Below are 13,606 nucleotides of genomic sequence, written 5' to 3'. Positions count from 1 at the left end.
CATCTACTATATATATATATTACCTTAATAAATTGTTTTTAAGTGGGTGCAAAAATCAAATGATAACCAATTAATGACTAAATTCTAACGTATCATATGTAGATGTCTCTATGGATTGTAATTAAAGATTAGTAGGTGATAGCCAAGAGGTGGGAAATAAACTATCGAAGGTATAGTATTCATGGATAATTTAATTTTGGAAATCTGAACACCCAAAAATATTTATTTTTTAGTGGCCGTGTTTAAAATTTTTATTCGATAGATATGTAGAGCTTGTAGCGTAGTATCATTCTCTATACTGGAATATATATTCAGAGCTATTCTAGAAGTAGATGCTATGATTGAAATCTTTGATTAATTTATACGTAACTTTTGCTCAATGATTAATAAAATATTCCTTTTACTGTATATTAAACCGGAACTTTGTAATATAGAATATTGAATATAATATTTCACAGGCCTGTGAAAGTTGATAACCTTAAATTACTAAAGTAGCAAACATCAGTGTTTGCTTATTTTATAATTCAAACACGTTATTGCCCTAGCTGCTTTGATTCCAGTTTTTAGATATAGATTATAATACGCAATATGGCGGTATCTTTCATTAGCTTAGAGTTATTTCGAATATGATGTTGTCACGGTGCTAAAGATAACTGCAACTTCATTTTTTTGCTAATTCCTGGTAATCGTTAAAAATATGGAAATTTTTTAATGCTTCTTTGAGTATTTACAAATTTTAAAACTTTAGATAAGGTACTAGGTATTTTCTTTAATTTTCGGCATTAACTTTAGCAGCAATGGATTGCACCATCTTTTTTAATTCAGTAATCGATTCCTTTAATTGCTTGTGTCTAAGGTAAGAATAATAATTAAAATTTGATGAAAATAAGTCCATACGTGAATAATATGTAATTTCTGTTTAATTTGGAATGAATTCTTGTATAGTTAAAATTTGTTATAATTAGCTTTAGCTTGTAGATATGCTACAACTTACTCATAATAGGCGTCATGCATGTCATAGTCATGATCTCCTGAGCAGTCATAGGACATTTCTTTGCTACTTTCTTTTTCTTTAATTCGATCAAATACGCGCTTTATAATCAACGCTCTGCCTGATATGTTTCTCCAAATAAACTATATAAAAAATAGTGTAAGACCTTGTCAGCTAGATTAAAATAGAATTTGCATGATAATTTGAAGTATTTGATGCATATTAGAATAACCCACATTTCGTAACTTTCCTTTTGGCCCACGAACTTGATAAACTGACATCGGTTTGTAGAGAGATTTTCTGAAATAATCGATCTCATCATTATTCTTTTCATAAATCATGACAAGTTGATTAATGATGCGGGAGCAATTAGCTCGCATTTGTAGTTCGTGAATATCACCGACAGCTAAGCCAATCTATAGGGTGAAAGAAGCGAAATTATATTTTAGTCATCGGTTATCAATAAATCCTGCATAGCAAAGCATGTAATAGCATGCTAATTTAAGTTACAAAGCTACTATCAGTAACATTCAAAGAAGCTTTTTGCTTAAGTCATAGTGGTGAGAATGGTAAATTCGAATAAAGGCTATGCAATTAATAGACAACGGATATATTTTAGTATAGTAAAATTTTTACAAGTAGAATTTTAACGTTATTAGACGGAATAGCACGCTGATTTGTATTAAATGCTAGCATTAGTAACATTTGCAGAAGCTTCTTGCTTATTTATAGACATATAGATAGCAAATTTGATAAAGGCTATATAATTTAATGGATAATAGGTGCACTCTAAGATTATTGATTTTTTACTGGCAGTACTTAACGTGTTACTGAAATTAGTCTTGCAAAGTTTAGATTATAAATCGATTCGCAAGTTGCTACATATGCTGATATAAATCGTGCCAATTCAATATTGCAAGCAGGACTTTACTAACCAATAAATTTACCAATGTGACATTTAGAAGGACTACAAAAGCTATCAGGAGAAAGCTTAGTGCTAACAGGTGTGCAGCTGGTAAACCACGCAGTTTTGGAGCGAATATTTCGTAAAAACTAATTTCTCCAGTAAACATGACAAATAGGCCAAGGAAATCCGTGACAATTTCATTAAATGGAGCAATCTTGTAGATTGATAATATAAATTGTTTTAAACTTCAAAGATCTAGGTTATGCTATGTTATTAGTAAGAATGAATGGAATTGCAATTATGTCAATGACATAGTATACCGTGATGTTAATGCAGACACATACTGTAATTACACACTATATTAAATAAACGGCCATAGCTATGTAAAATTTTATGCTTTAGCCCATTCTGATTGTAAACTCTTGATAAGGAAAATTTTTAAAGCACGTGGATTGCATTCACGTTGCTTATTATAACAAAAACAGACTACGGTATAGATAGGATTGCCTGATATGAGGCGATCACGACATTAATTATTAGAGCAATACTAGCTAGAGTAATGACAACGGATAAAGTTTATAAATTTGGCTAGAAACTAGTAAAACTTATATTAAGATCACATTTGAAAAGGTTCCCAAAAGCATATAGAATTACCTAGGTTTAACTTATGCTATCCATATGATCAGTATCAAATACTATCCTAGAGATAGCTCGCATACCGGAATTAAACTCAATATCTGTCTACGTTTATCGACTTAATTTATGTTGTATTGCAATCATGTAAATTATAAATAATACAGAAATTTGCTTAGAAGTTATGGATATGACTAACATTTGTTGCGTTGAAGGCAAGTTGGAAGGAAATACCGAATATTATTAAAATAATCATGACCAAAATCATGACCTTGAGCACAGTTTTCAGCACCGCTATGAACATGACAATATATTGACCTAAAAAATCGGCTCTAGAACGCAGAATGTAATCGTCAATAGGTAATATCAACATATATTTCACTTTAGTCTTCAAATACATGTTACAAGTGCTATACATATTTAATTTTAGCATTTACAACTCATAGGACTGTCTACCTCTGCAAACTAACGACAATAACCATTAATGCCAAAAAAACTAGCACAGCGCCTAGCTGCGAATTAATGACATTGCTTCCGTAAACCATAGCTAGTATGCCAAAAACAACGGAGAATAGCCCAATGAACATTTCCATAAAGTTGATGGAGAAATTTTTAATACGTTCGTATGGCTATAACAATTTTAAAGTAGTAACGGAGAAACTTAATTTGATAAAAAAATGTTCATTGAAGATAGAAGTACAGCTACAGTGAAACGGCTGAAAAATTAATCTTTAGTAGAGATACTATTCTTTTCGCAGATATAAATCAGGATGAATTTTATAGCTTACACGAGCCAAAAAAGCAATTAAATGACCAATGAAAACTAAGGAACCAAGAACTACAATAACCACTGGTGAGCTGCTGATTACAGATTGCGGGACAGTTCTGCAATCCTATCAACAAAAAGATGAAGTATTTTAAAATTTTGAACATTTTAATTTGGAAACTCTGATGCGATTAAATTAAATAGCACAAATGCAATGGTTGGTCACGAGAATATTGTCTCTAGATAGTTTTGACATTATCTCTATATAAGTTATATAATACTCGGTAATATAATTACTATTCTCTCTAATTTCTTACCAAGTATGAATTATTGACATAAGTTGCGTTATTATTTGTATTGCAGATTAGATCAAGTCCCATAACGATAGAAAACAATGAAACGATGATAAAGTAGCTAACTAATTCCATATAAAATCGTAATCCTAGCCCGCTGTTCCTTTGATTAAGAATAGCAAGATGATTTTAGTATTTCTGCCTGAATCAATACTGGGAAATAGACTATAGATAAATGGTAGATTATTTGCTGAATAGGCATAGATTTAATAAAGTAGCTACGGTATCTTGACCATTAGAGGAAATAAAACTATTCAAGTAAACTAGCGATGGCTATATATGATGATTAGGTATATTATATAGTCTGCTGGATAGTGTCAGTAATTTAAAATGCAGTTTAATTGTAACGAACCATTTATGTCGCTGATAAGCCATGATTAAGGGATGAGTAAATAATTTTTCACGATTATATTCAACCATACTCTAAAGAGTATAAAAAATGGATGCAATTAGCATTACTCTATTGGCTTAAACTTTACAGTGATATTTTGTTGTTTGCTTAGTCAAAATATCATTTAAGGCTGGACATCATTTATTTATTGATCCAATAATCAATTAAAATTAGGTGATGCTGTGGCCGATCTCTTGAATACTAAATTAAATTTGACGAATAGGTTATATTAACCTACCGAAATGGACAAGTAGCAATCTTTAACTTCTCGCAATTGTGTCTCTTGGGGTGGCGATTCAATGTATTTATAATTAAAAGTAACCTGGAGTAGATTAAAAAATAATACAACATATCAATTTCCATGCCAATTTTATTTTTTGCTTTAATCAAGATGCATAATAATTGGAGCCTCGTATCATAACAGTTATCTCAATGGCTAAAAGAAAATTATTAGATATTAGTATAAACCTATTTACAGTAGGTAGGTTAGCTTACAAAGGAATCTGGATGATTTCTTGGATGATTTGATAAAATTACACATCGATCCAGAACAGCCTAGTTAAAAAATGATACGTATAAGTAGATTCCAAATATTGTTACCGCTTCGATTAAGAGTTAGTGCAATAGCAGGATGAAGCTGTTGTACTAGGCCACAGATTGTAAAATAGATTTGGTGTCAAGTAAATTAGAGGTAACTTGAAAAATTGTAGACTATATAATGCATGTGTGCATTATTTATTAGTCTAAATGTTAATATTCAGGACCGATTGATCTTTAATAGTAGAAGGAGACTGTTGTGCTATATAAAAATTATAAAAATAAATTTTATCTTGACGTAAACTAAAAGTAAAATATTAACATTCAAGATAGATTAATTTTTAATAGTAGAACGAAACTGTTGTACTAGACGGAAAGGATGTAAAAATAGAATTTATGTCAAGTAGGTTGAACGTGCAAACTGGGAGAATTATAGAGTATATATTAGATCCATGCATTACTTAATAGTCCAAATGCTAACATTTAAGACCAATTATGACTATATTTTAGTGAAACTGTTTGCATCCTTAGAAATTATACTTGAAAAGAGAGGTTGAATTCGATTTCTATTGGCTATCCTAGACCACCGATATACCATAACTATATCTGAATTCGAGTAATTGTAATTGCTGTGTTTAGATTTATCCTGCTTCCATTACCTCAGCAACTACGGGCATCTTTTCTATTAGCTGTTTCATGGGTGTATATCCATCTTCACCGCGGCAATCCATCACTGTTTGCCATCTGAAATATTACGTTTAGTTATGGGTTCACTTTGAATGAATATTTGTTCAATGCATTGAAGAGTTTGAGGTTAGTTAAGAAAAATATCATTTTTATAGTGTTTCTTATATCAAGCATAGCGAAAATCGAAATTGAAGCTACCCTAGTAAAATCGAGTGTGGTGGAAATAATTCTAGATATACGCGAATCGATGCGTAAATCGTTAAAAATTGGAACTGTCCACTGTCATTAGAATCAACTCAATTATCAAATCATAATAATGAGATTATTCTATTAACTTAAAATTATAATATAATCTGTGAGATTTCCATGGGTTTTGCTAGTATATTTTATTAGGGTATAGTTTTCGATTTATTACAGTGGAGCCTATTAGCAGTAACTTTAAAAAAATTTTTACCTCTTGTCTTCGATCAATAGGAATGCTACTTCTTTGCAATTATTTTCCACTGCTGTATTAAAGCAAGTTTGGCTTCTTAAATTTTTGATAGATATATCAGCATTTGCTGCTAATAAAATCTGGACTACTTGGATTGCATTTTCAGCACAAGCTAAATGAATAGGCGTTTCCTGTTCAATAAGATTGAATTGAATAAGAAAGTGATTACCTAAGTAAAGCTAATGGAAAGTCTATTGCAGTTAACATACCCTTTTTCTATTGGTTGTATTGACATAGCTGCCTTGCTTTAGCAAAATTTTAACGATTTCGGTTTGGTTAGCTTTGGCGGCTTCATGCAGAGGGGTATTTCCTAAAATATCACTAAAATAATAGTTGTTCAAAATTAGCTGCTTTATATCATTTTTATTCAATTTCTGCATTTGGATATATCGGAAAGAAGACGATTTTAAATATGTGCTACCGATTCTGATGGACATCTAATACTATTCTCATTAATTAATTTAGATAGAAGAAGACTAACCAGTTATTAACATCTGCTCCAAGATCAAGCAAAGTCTGCAGGGTTTTCAAATGGCCAAGACCAGCAGTAATATGGAGCGGCGTTTTGGCAATTTTGTTTTTAACGTTAACGTTAATGCTACCAATATTACAGTAGGTTTTGATGAGATTATGGAAATTTCTAGCAGCAGCGATGTGCAGATATCCATCGCCATTATTGTTAACAATCGCTAAATTAGCCCCATTATTTAATAGGATTTCAATTGCCTATTTTCAAGAAGGTAAGACGTTGATCAAGAACTGTTGTACTGCAAGTAAGCTATATCGCTCTAAGATTGCTATTCCGAATGAAAATTCTGAATAGTAATAGCTGATACTGCTGGAATTCTATCGTAAAAGAAGGTAATTTGCCTACCCTGCTATTCTTGCTGTGAACAGATGTCAATAATGGGGTATTTCCTTCATCATCGTGACAATTGATTAATTGCTTAGCACCATTCTAAAATGAAATATACGAGTACGTAGTATGTAGATGTTGAAGGGTGGTTAGAATCTAGTGCTGCCTATTTATGCAGGATTATCCATTTTAATGGAGCGAAGAATTACCCACCTTTAGTAAGAGTTGTAATATAGAAGAATCCTCATGCTGAATAGCATAGTGTAGACAAGTTTGTTGATTCTTATCTAGAACTTTAATATTTGCTCCAAGCTCTAATAGTTTATTAGTTATGTCAGCGAATCCTTTCTTAACTGCAGTTAGCAATGGAGTAAGACCATGCTGGCATATCGAATCTAGGTAAAGACCCTAATAATGACGATTGATTTTTTAAGAACAAATAAGATAAATCAGTTAAGTAAAAATAAGCTCTTTAATGAATAGAGTAACTAAACAGATTAGCAAAGATTGTTTAATTAATTATTTGTAATATGTACTAGCATTCGCTTGTATATATTGCTTTCAGTGGCCTCAGTAGGCGCTCTACTAAATCAATAATGTCATACCTTTTAATGTGCTATGGAGAACAACTCGTATCTACGTTAAAGTTAAAATAAATTCTAATTCAATGCACTTCGATGACACTATTAAACCATACTTATTGTCCTGTAAAATTAATGAATTCCCTCAACACTATAAACTCATCTGAAGCAATACAATTTATTGGTAAATTACACTAATTATTGAGAGATTGCAAAAGATGGTTGCTGAATAATGGCATCAATAGAGTTCTTTTACACTATCTTATAAATACCTTTGCATGAAGAAAGTCAATCATTTCGACATTCTTGCCTATAACAGCTCCATGCATTGCTGTTCTTCCTGTGCTATCAACGGTGTCTATGGGCATTTTATGCTGCAGAAGTAGTTCTACCAAGTCAATTTGCCCATTAATGGCGGCTACATGTAGGACTGATCTTACTGTATTCTATGCAATTGATATTGAATTTGTAAAGATTGATTAGATAGGGATGCACTTGTTGATGAAAGTAGGGGACTTGATTAACTTAGAAATCAGAACGATTTAATACCAAATCGGAAGTTTGGAAATCATCACTATTGCGAAAGTTTGGATCGGCGTTATAGCTCAGGCACAATTTAGCAATCTATAATTTTGTAGAATGATTTCATATACTAATTTATAAATATTTTTAGGTCTTTAGTTGGATCAATATTTTATAAACTAAGTAAAGCACTTATATTTAGCTGTGATAGTAAAGAACAACAGTCACATTTGCATTAAAAATACCTCATAGTTGTTCATTTCTACTGCAATTTGCAATATTGTTTTACCATCTTTATCCTGGCAGTTAATTAGTGATGATTTTCCTCGCTTATTTGCTATTGAAAAATTTGGAATTAGTTTTAAAATTAAGCAATTGATTTTATAAAAATTTATCAAAGTGTCAGACAAACTATTAAGATATAAATCACCTTTACTTAGGAATAGATGTACTAATCGCACATCTTGCCGATATGCAGCTAAATGAAGTGCCGTAGATCCATCTAACGCAGCCAAAGAAAGCTGGCATCCATGCTCAATCTAGATAAGATTGATGATCGCCAATTTCATTAAATTATAATTAAAAATCACTCTATGGCTCATTTATATCCAATCTTTCCTCTCGACTTACTAGTAGCGTACAGATATTATAATGACACTTGTCTGAGGCATAATGTAAAGCTGTCATGTTTTCATTATCTACATCATCTAGGAATGATGCTTGTATAGCCAATTCCTTTAAATATTGAAGTAGGAGCTATAATTCGATTACAGAGATAAAATAATGTTACTTCATTTTCCACATCGCTTATTTAAAAAATTAAGGATATTTGTGAAAAGAACGTGACTGATACAGAACGCAATCAATTCAAACACTTATCACTGGAAATGTTGTAGGACTTTAAAACTGAAGTTGGCATATTACTATAAGTTGCATAGCAACAAACCTTTGCTGTTTCAACATTACCCTGCTGTGCTACGATGTGCAATATCTGTTGGAAATGATTATCTTTTACACAAACATCGGGTTCATGATCTAGTAATGTACACACAGCCTGGTAATGATTGAGATGGATCGCCATCATCAACGGTGTTCTATTTAATTTACCACCAACAGCATCGATTTCTTTTTGAATGGTATTGGATGAATAAAGTAGAACTTAGTTTAATTTACGGCCAGAAAGTTTAATTAGGTAATTGGAATTTGTATCTTATGTCGACGCAAATACTTATGCTGCTTATTCTATGATCAACGTATACCTGCGCCTTTTGATAGCAAGTAAGTAATCACTTCCACTTGATTATTGATACTGGCATAGTGTAAAGGAGTCAAAAGATTTTCATCGGCGGAATTGATCATTTCCGTTGTGTAGGTTTCACATTTTTCATAATTGTCGTCAATAATATTTTGTAAGGTTGCTAGATCTCCAGTTTCGCAAGCCTATCACAAATTTTAAATAATATATTTTCATTCGTTAAGAATTGAAAGATATCACTCAGCTTTTTTAAAGTTACTTACTGAATATGTATAGGGTATAATACTTTTAAATTACGATCATAATAATAGCCATAAACGAGCAAACATTGAAATCATAACTGAATCAAGACTTAAAAAAACCATGAAAGGGCTAGTTTAAATTTTTTTGGTAAATATTGGAGAATGATATTTTCAAATACGTTCCTATCCTACTCCATAATATGCAATGACTAAAAGCTATGGATATGAAATAATTATAGGAAAATTATTGTTAGTCTTTAATTTACCTAAACTGTGTTTTTTCTCATAGATTTAAGCTGAATCTCCTAATTCTGCTACTTATGTTATCGGACAGAATTTCGGTAAACTCAACCTTTTTAAAGTTGCTTGTTGAATAGATCGATGGAAGAGTGTCACGGTACGAACTACCGTGAAGAAATAGCCATCTAAATTTGGTTAATGTAATATAGTGATAATATATTACAACTAGTTACTTACAGTAGGAATTACTCTAATTATAAATGTGTTACAGTAAATTTAATGCTGTGCTGTACTGTGTACTGAAATGATTCTGTGAATGAACATATTGTAGTCCGACTGTGAAAAATTAGTTAGTAGACGTTCTCACCTAAGTATTTTTATAAGATGACTCGTGAATGTTAGCTGTTGTAGAAGGGTATATAAGCCCGTCAGATAGTTGAATAAAGCAGTTCTCAATTGTATAGTTGTTTTAACGTAGAATCAAAGACGTCTAAATTCTTGTGAGGTAGTTAAGGGATACTGAATCCCGGAGGCTATAGTAATTTAGAGATTTGTTTTACGTTATCTTTGTCACGAAGCTGGTTTATGACAAACAGTGTTTTAAACTACTACCAGTATCATAGTAATAACAATAAACAAGGAAGCATGGAAGTTATAAGTGATTAATGGTTAAATAATATTAAAAATGTGCTAGTTTGACGATCTTTGAAAAACGCTCGAGAATAAAATAGGCGAATATGCTCCTATTCTACTCCAAAGTGAGTAATGACTAAAGTTCATTGCCATGAACTAATTGCAGCAAAAATCATATTTATTGCTAGATATGATTAAACTGTCTTATAGTTATAGATTTAAATCAAATTTCTTCATTCTGCTATTTATGTCACAGGACCGAATTGTTGGCATACCTTGAAGAACAACTATCATGATAGCAGATTATTATCGGATTCATTGCATAACTAGTTAAGAGTGAAGAAACCTTTATTCATAGTAGGACAATACGACTTTAATCTCGGTTATACATCATTATGAAATGCGATTATACTGCTTATTTTTGCATGTTCTTTATTATTAATCACAGAATTTACTGATATAATATCGCTTAAACCAGTGCCATAAATCTAGTAAAGTATTGATACAGGAAATGAATTTAATACTGATAATTTAGCCCAAAATAGGATACTTTCGTATTGGTTACCATTATAGCGTAAAGGATCAGTAAAGAAAATATTTTAATTAAGACTGCTAAATTTTATAGATTGTTATAGTGGTAATTGATTTGTATACCTATCTCACAGATTGCTGATAATTGCCGAATATGCATTAAAATAGCCATCAATGGCATCATTACTCTACCCTCCTGTAGGAAACTGATGGCTTACAATAGTTTTATGATGCACTGACAATGTCTATTGTTTACTTTCTACGGGGAAAACTTACTTTATAAACTCGTAGCATTTCAGAATTAATTTTATTCCTTGTGAAAGCTCTTCTAGCAATCGATGTTGTAGGCGCCCTGAGACTTTGAAGAAATTTAAAGGATAAAATTGGAGTCCGCTGAAACCGACTTTCTTTCTGGTCTGTTAGGCTTTGTAATTCGACATCTTTCTCTTCTTTACTCTTTTTCTTTTGTTTTTTATCTGCCACTTCTGCCTCTTTGACATCTTCTGCTAGATATGGCTGAATCATTTCTTAATTTGAACTTTTTTTTGGCTACCTCTTAGACTGATATTTTACGCCCTATACTGATCAAACTTTGATTGCTAACGACTTTCAAAATTATTTCTTAAGTGACTAGATTAGTACGGTGTCGAAACTATGATTGAAAGTTATTAAGTGGTAAGAAGGGAACAAAATGTAGACGAAAGCCAATTCTGGTGATATTTTGTTACATTCAACAATGAAATTATTTCATCAGTTAACGAAGAGTCCAAACTCCTTCGAAAATTCGATTATAAAGAAAAGGTCAATTTAAAGATCCATTAAATATAAGAAGATGTCTTGATTGAATTAATTAAAGCCTAATATTAATTTGCATTCCCTTTTATCTTAACGACTGATATACAATGGGTAATACATATATAATTATTAATGCGCACAATCAGATGGTAGAAATTACAACATTGCACTTGACTAGATAGATACCGTGATTATGATTACATAAATCAATCTTAATTAACCGTTATAACGACTGTGATTGATAGCATTGGATATTTTTAATAATTTTTCCTCTTCTTCTTTTTGACGTCATAATGGCACAGCAGTTACAGTAGCGATAATAGATAATGTAACAGATGAGACTAATTTCCGGGGTATTATGTAACAATTCGCATTATAGTTAGGATTTAGAGGCCTTGGGCCTTGACTTGTCATGATAATCTTGATGAGTTAATTAGTTGTATTGGTGTCACGATACGAACTATCGTGAATAAATAGCTGAATAAACGCTTACTTGGGTGATAAATATTAATGGCTTACAGTAAAAATCAGGGTAGTTATTATTTATTACGTTAAATCATGCTATAAATAATTCACTGAATAGACATACTGTAGTCTGTTCATTTAGAATTATTCGGTATATGTCTATAATTATCAATATTTCTGTATTAGTTTAGCTATCCAATATGGATTAAATTTCATAATCTTATGATGGATCAATCATGCTAGCTGCTGCCGAAGGGTGTTTAAGCTCGGCAAATAGCTGAATAAAATCGGAATTCTCCAGCGGTTTAATATAGAAGCAAATTGAAAAGTTCTCGGATTCGTAAAAATTATAAAAGAATACTATTTCAGATACCAGTTTGTAGTTTATAATCTTTAAATAACCTTTAATGCAACCCTGAATCGTCATAATGTGCTCGTATTTAGAGAGAATGCAAATTGTTATAATCCTACATTATGAATGAATAATATAGTTTGTTATACCTAAGGTTAGATATTTATTTTCAAGCTATACGCTTTAAGAGAATTTAATTTAATCTGCTAAAGAAGCGGTAAATGATTTTGGCAGTTAAGTATAAATACAATGCGATTCTAGGTAGTTTAAAATTCAATGAATATTTAAAACGTTAATCACTATTTGTTACCACATTCAGTAAAGTACAGTTTAAAAAATTAAATGCTATGATTAAACATTCGTTTTGGCTGTAATTATTGCTATATTGGTCGATGAAACCGACCGTTACTAATATTAAAATTGAGGAAAATTACATTATTATTGGAGTGATATGGTTATCCATGGCAAATTAATGAATAAGGTACCTTGATGATGGTATACTAATGACAAAGCTAAATTTGAATATTGGTATTATTTATGAAGATTGTACATATAGTAAGTGTATTAAAGAGTTCTATTCGGTCTATTCTAGCTTATTGAATGTAAATTTCTTAAAGAATATCATATATTCTGGCCGTTAAGATACTACGATCGTAAAACTTTTACTATAGGTAATCTGATCGGCAGATAATATTTCCGCTTTTGTTTTAGAGCCTTGAAGTCCTTTTTTATGTCTGAGATTCTGTTATTGCATCAACTTTAGCATTTACTTTTTCTATCATCCGCTTTAGTTCCGCGATTGACTTGTGCAGCTTTGCGTTCCTATTTGAAACAAGAAAATTCATTTCTAAGGTCATGGTATTCTGGAATGCTATCAGCATATTTTATAAAACATTAGAAAGCTATTTATGGATGGAACTTTGCCTAGTAGTATCAGCTATGTTTTACTGTTACTTTTTCCGATAAATCCGGATCTACTCTTAGTTTTACGTACGAATTATGTAAATCTTTATCTTTCGCGCTTATTTGAAGTTCATAGGATAAGTTACTTTCATTTTGCACTGGCGAAAGTCTGTCCTGGACACATTTTATAAGAGCTGCTCTCTGCGAAGTACTCTCCCAAATATACTGGAATAAATGTAAAAAATAACTAAAGTACCGATTAACAACCTTCAAAATTGCGTTACAATCATTATCAGTCTGAGGATATTGCAGTTTATGTAATGCACTATGTTTAACTAAGAAATTGACTCCTTACACTTTCCGTAATCTTATACTTTGCAATGATGGTATATGCTGATTGTAAATTTATAATTATGATTGTATGTTTACTGTATAGTATCTAAAATGCATTAAGAACTATATGAAAAGTTTGT

General features: G+C 31.3%; 1 protein-coding gene across 1 annotated transcript; it reads right to left on the bottom strand.

Moving 5' to 3' along the window:
- Positions 1 to 769: 769 nt before the first annotated feature.
- TRIADDRAFT_53924 (uncharacterized protein) lies at positions 770 to 5,309 on the bottom strand (the record flags this gene model as incomplete). The annotated part of the gene is made up of 11 exons (XM_002109633.1): positions 770 to 851; positions 995 to 1,134; positions 1,228 to 1,407; positions 1,927 to 2,112; positions 3,002 to 3,160; positions 3,320 to 3,424; positions 3,615 to 3,753; positions 4,003 to 4,073; positions 4,280 to 4,363; positions 4,537 to 4,596; positions 5,238 to 5,309. The coding sequence occupies 11 exons, from the start codon at positions 5,307 to 5,309 to the stop codon at positions 770 to 772; spliced, it is 1,278 nt and encodes a 425-aa protein (XP_002109669.1).
- Between the last annotated feature and the right edge of the window lie 8,297 nt (positions 5,310 to 13,606).

Source organism: Trichoplax adhaerens, genomic scaffold, assembly GCF_000150275.1.
Source record: "Trichoplax adhaerens TRIADscaffold_2 genomic scaffold, whole genome shotgun sequence".
In the NCBI taxonomy this organism is placed as follows: domain Eukaryota; kingdom Metazoa; phylum Placozoa; class Uniplacotomia; order Trichoplacea; family Trichoplacidae; genus Trichoplax; species Trichoplax adhaerens.
The sequence above is the reverse complement of the archived record's forward strand: the minus strand, read 5'-3'. Positions and strand labels throughout refer to the sequence as shown.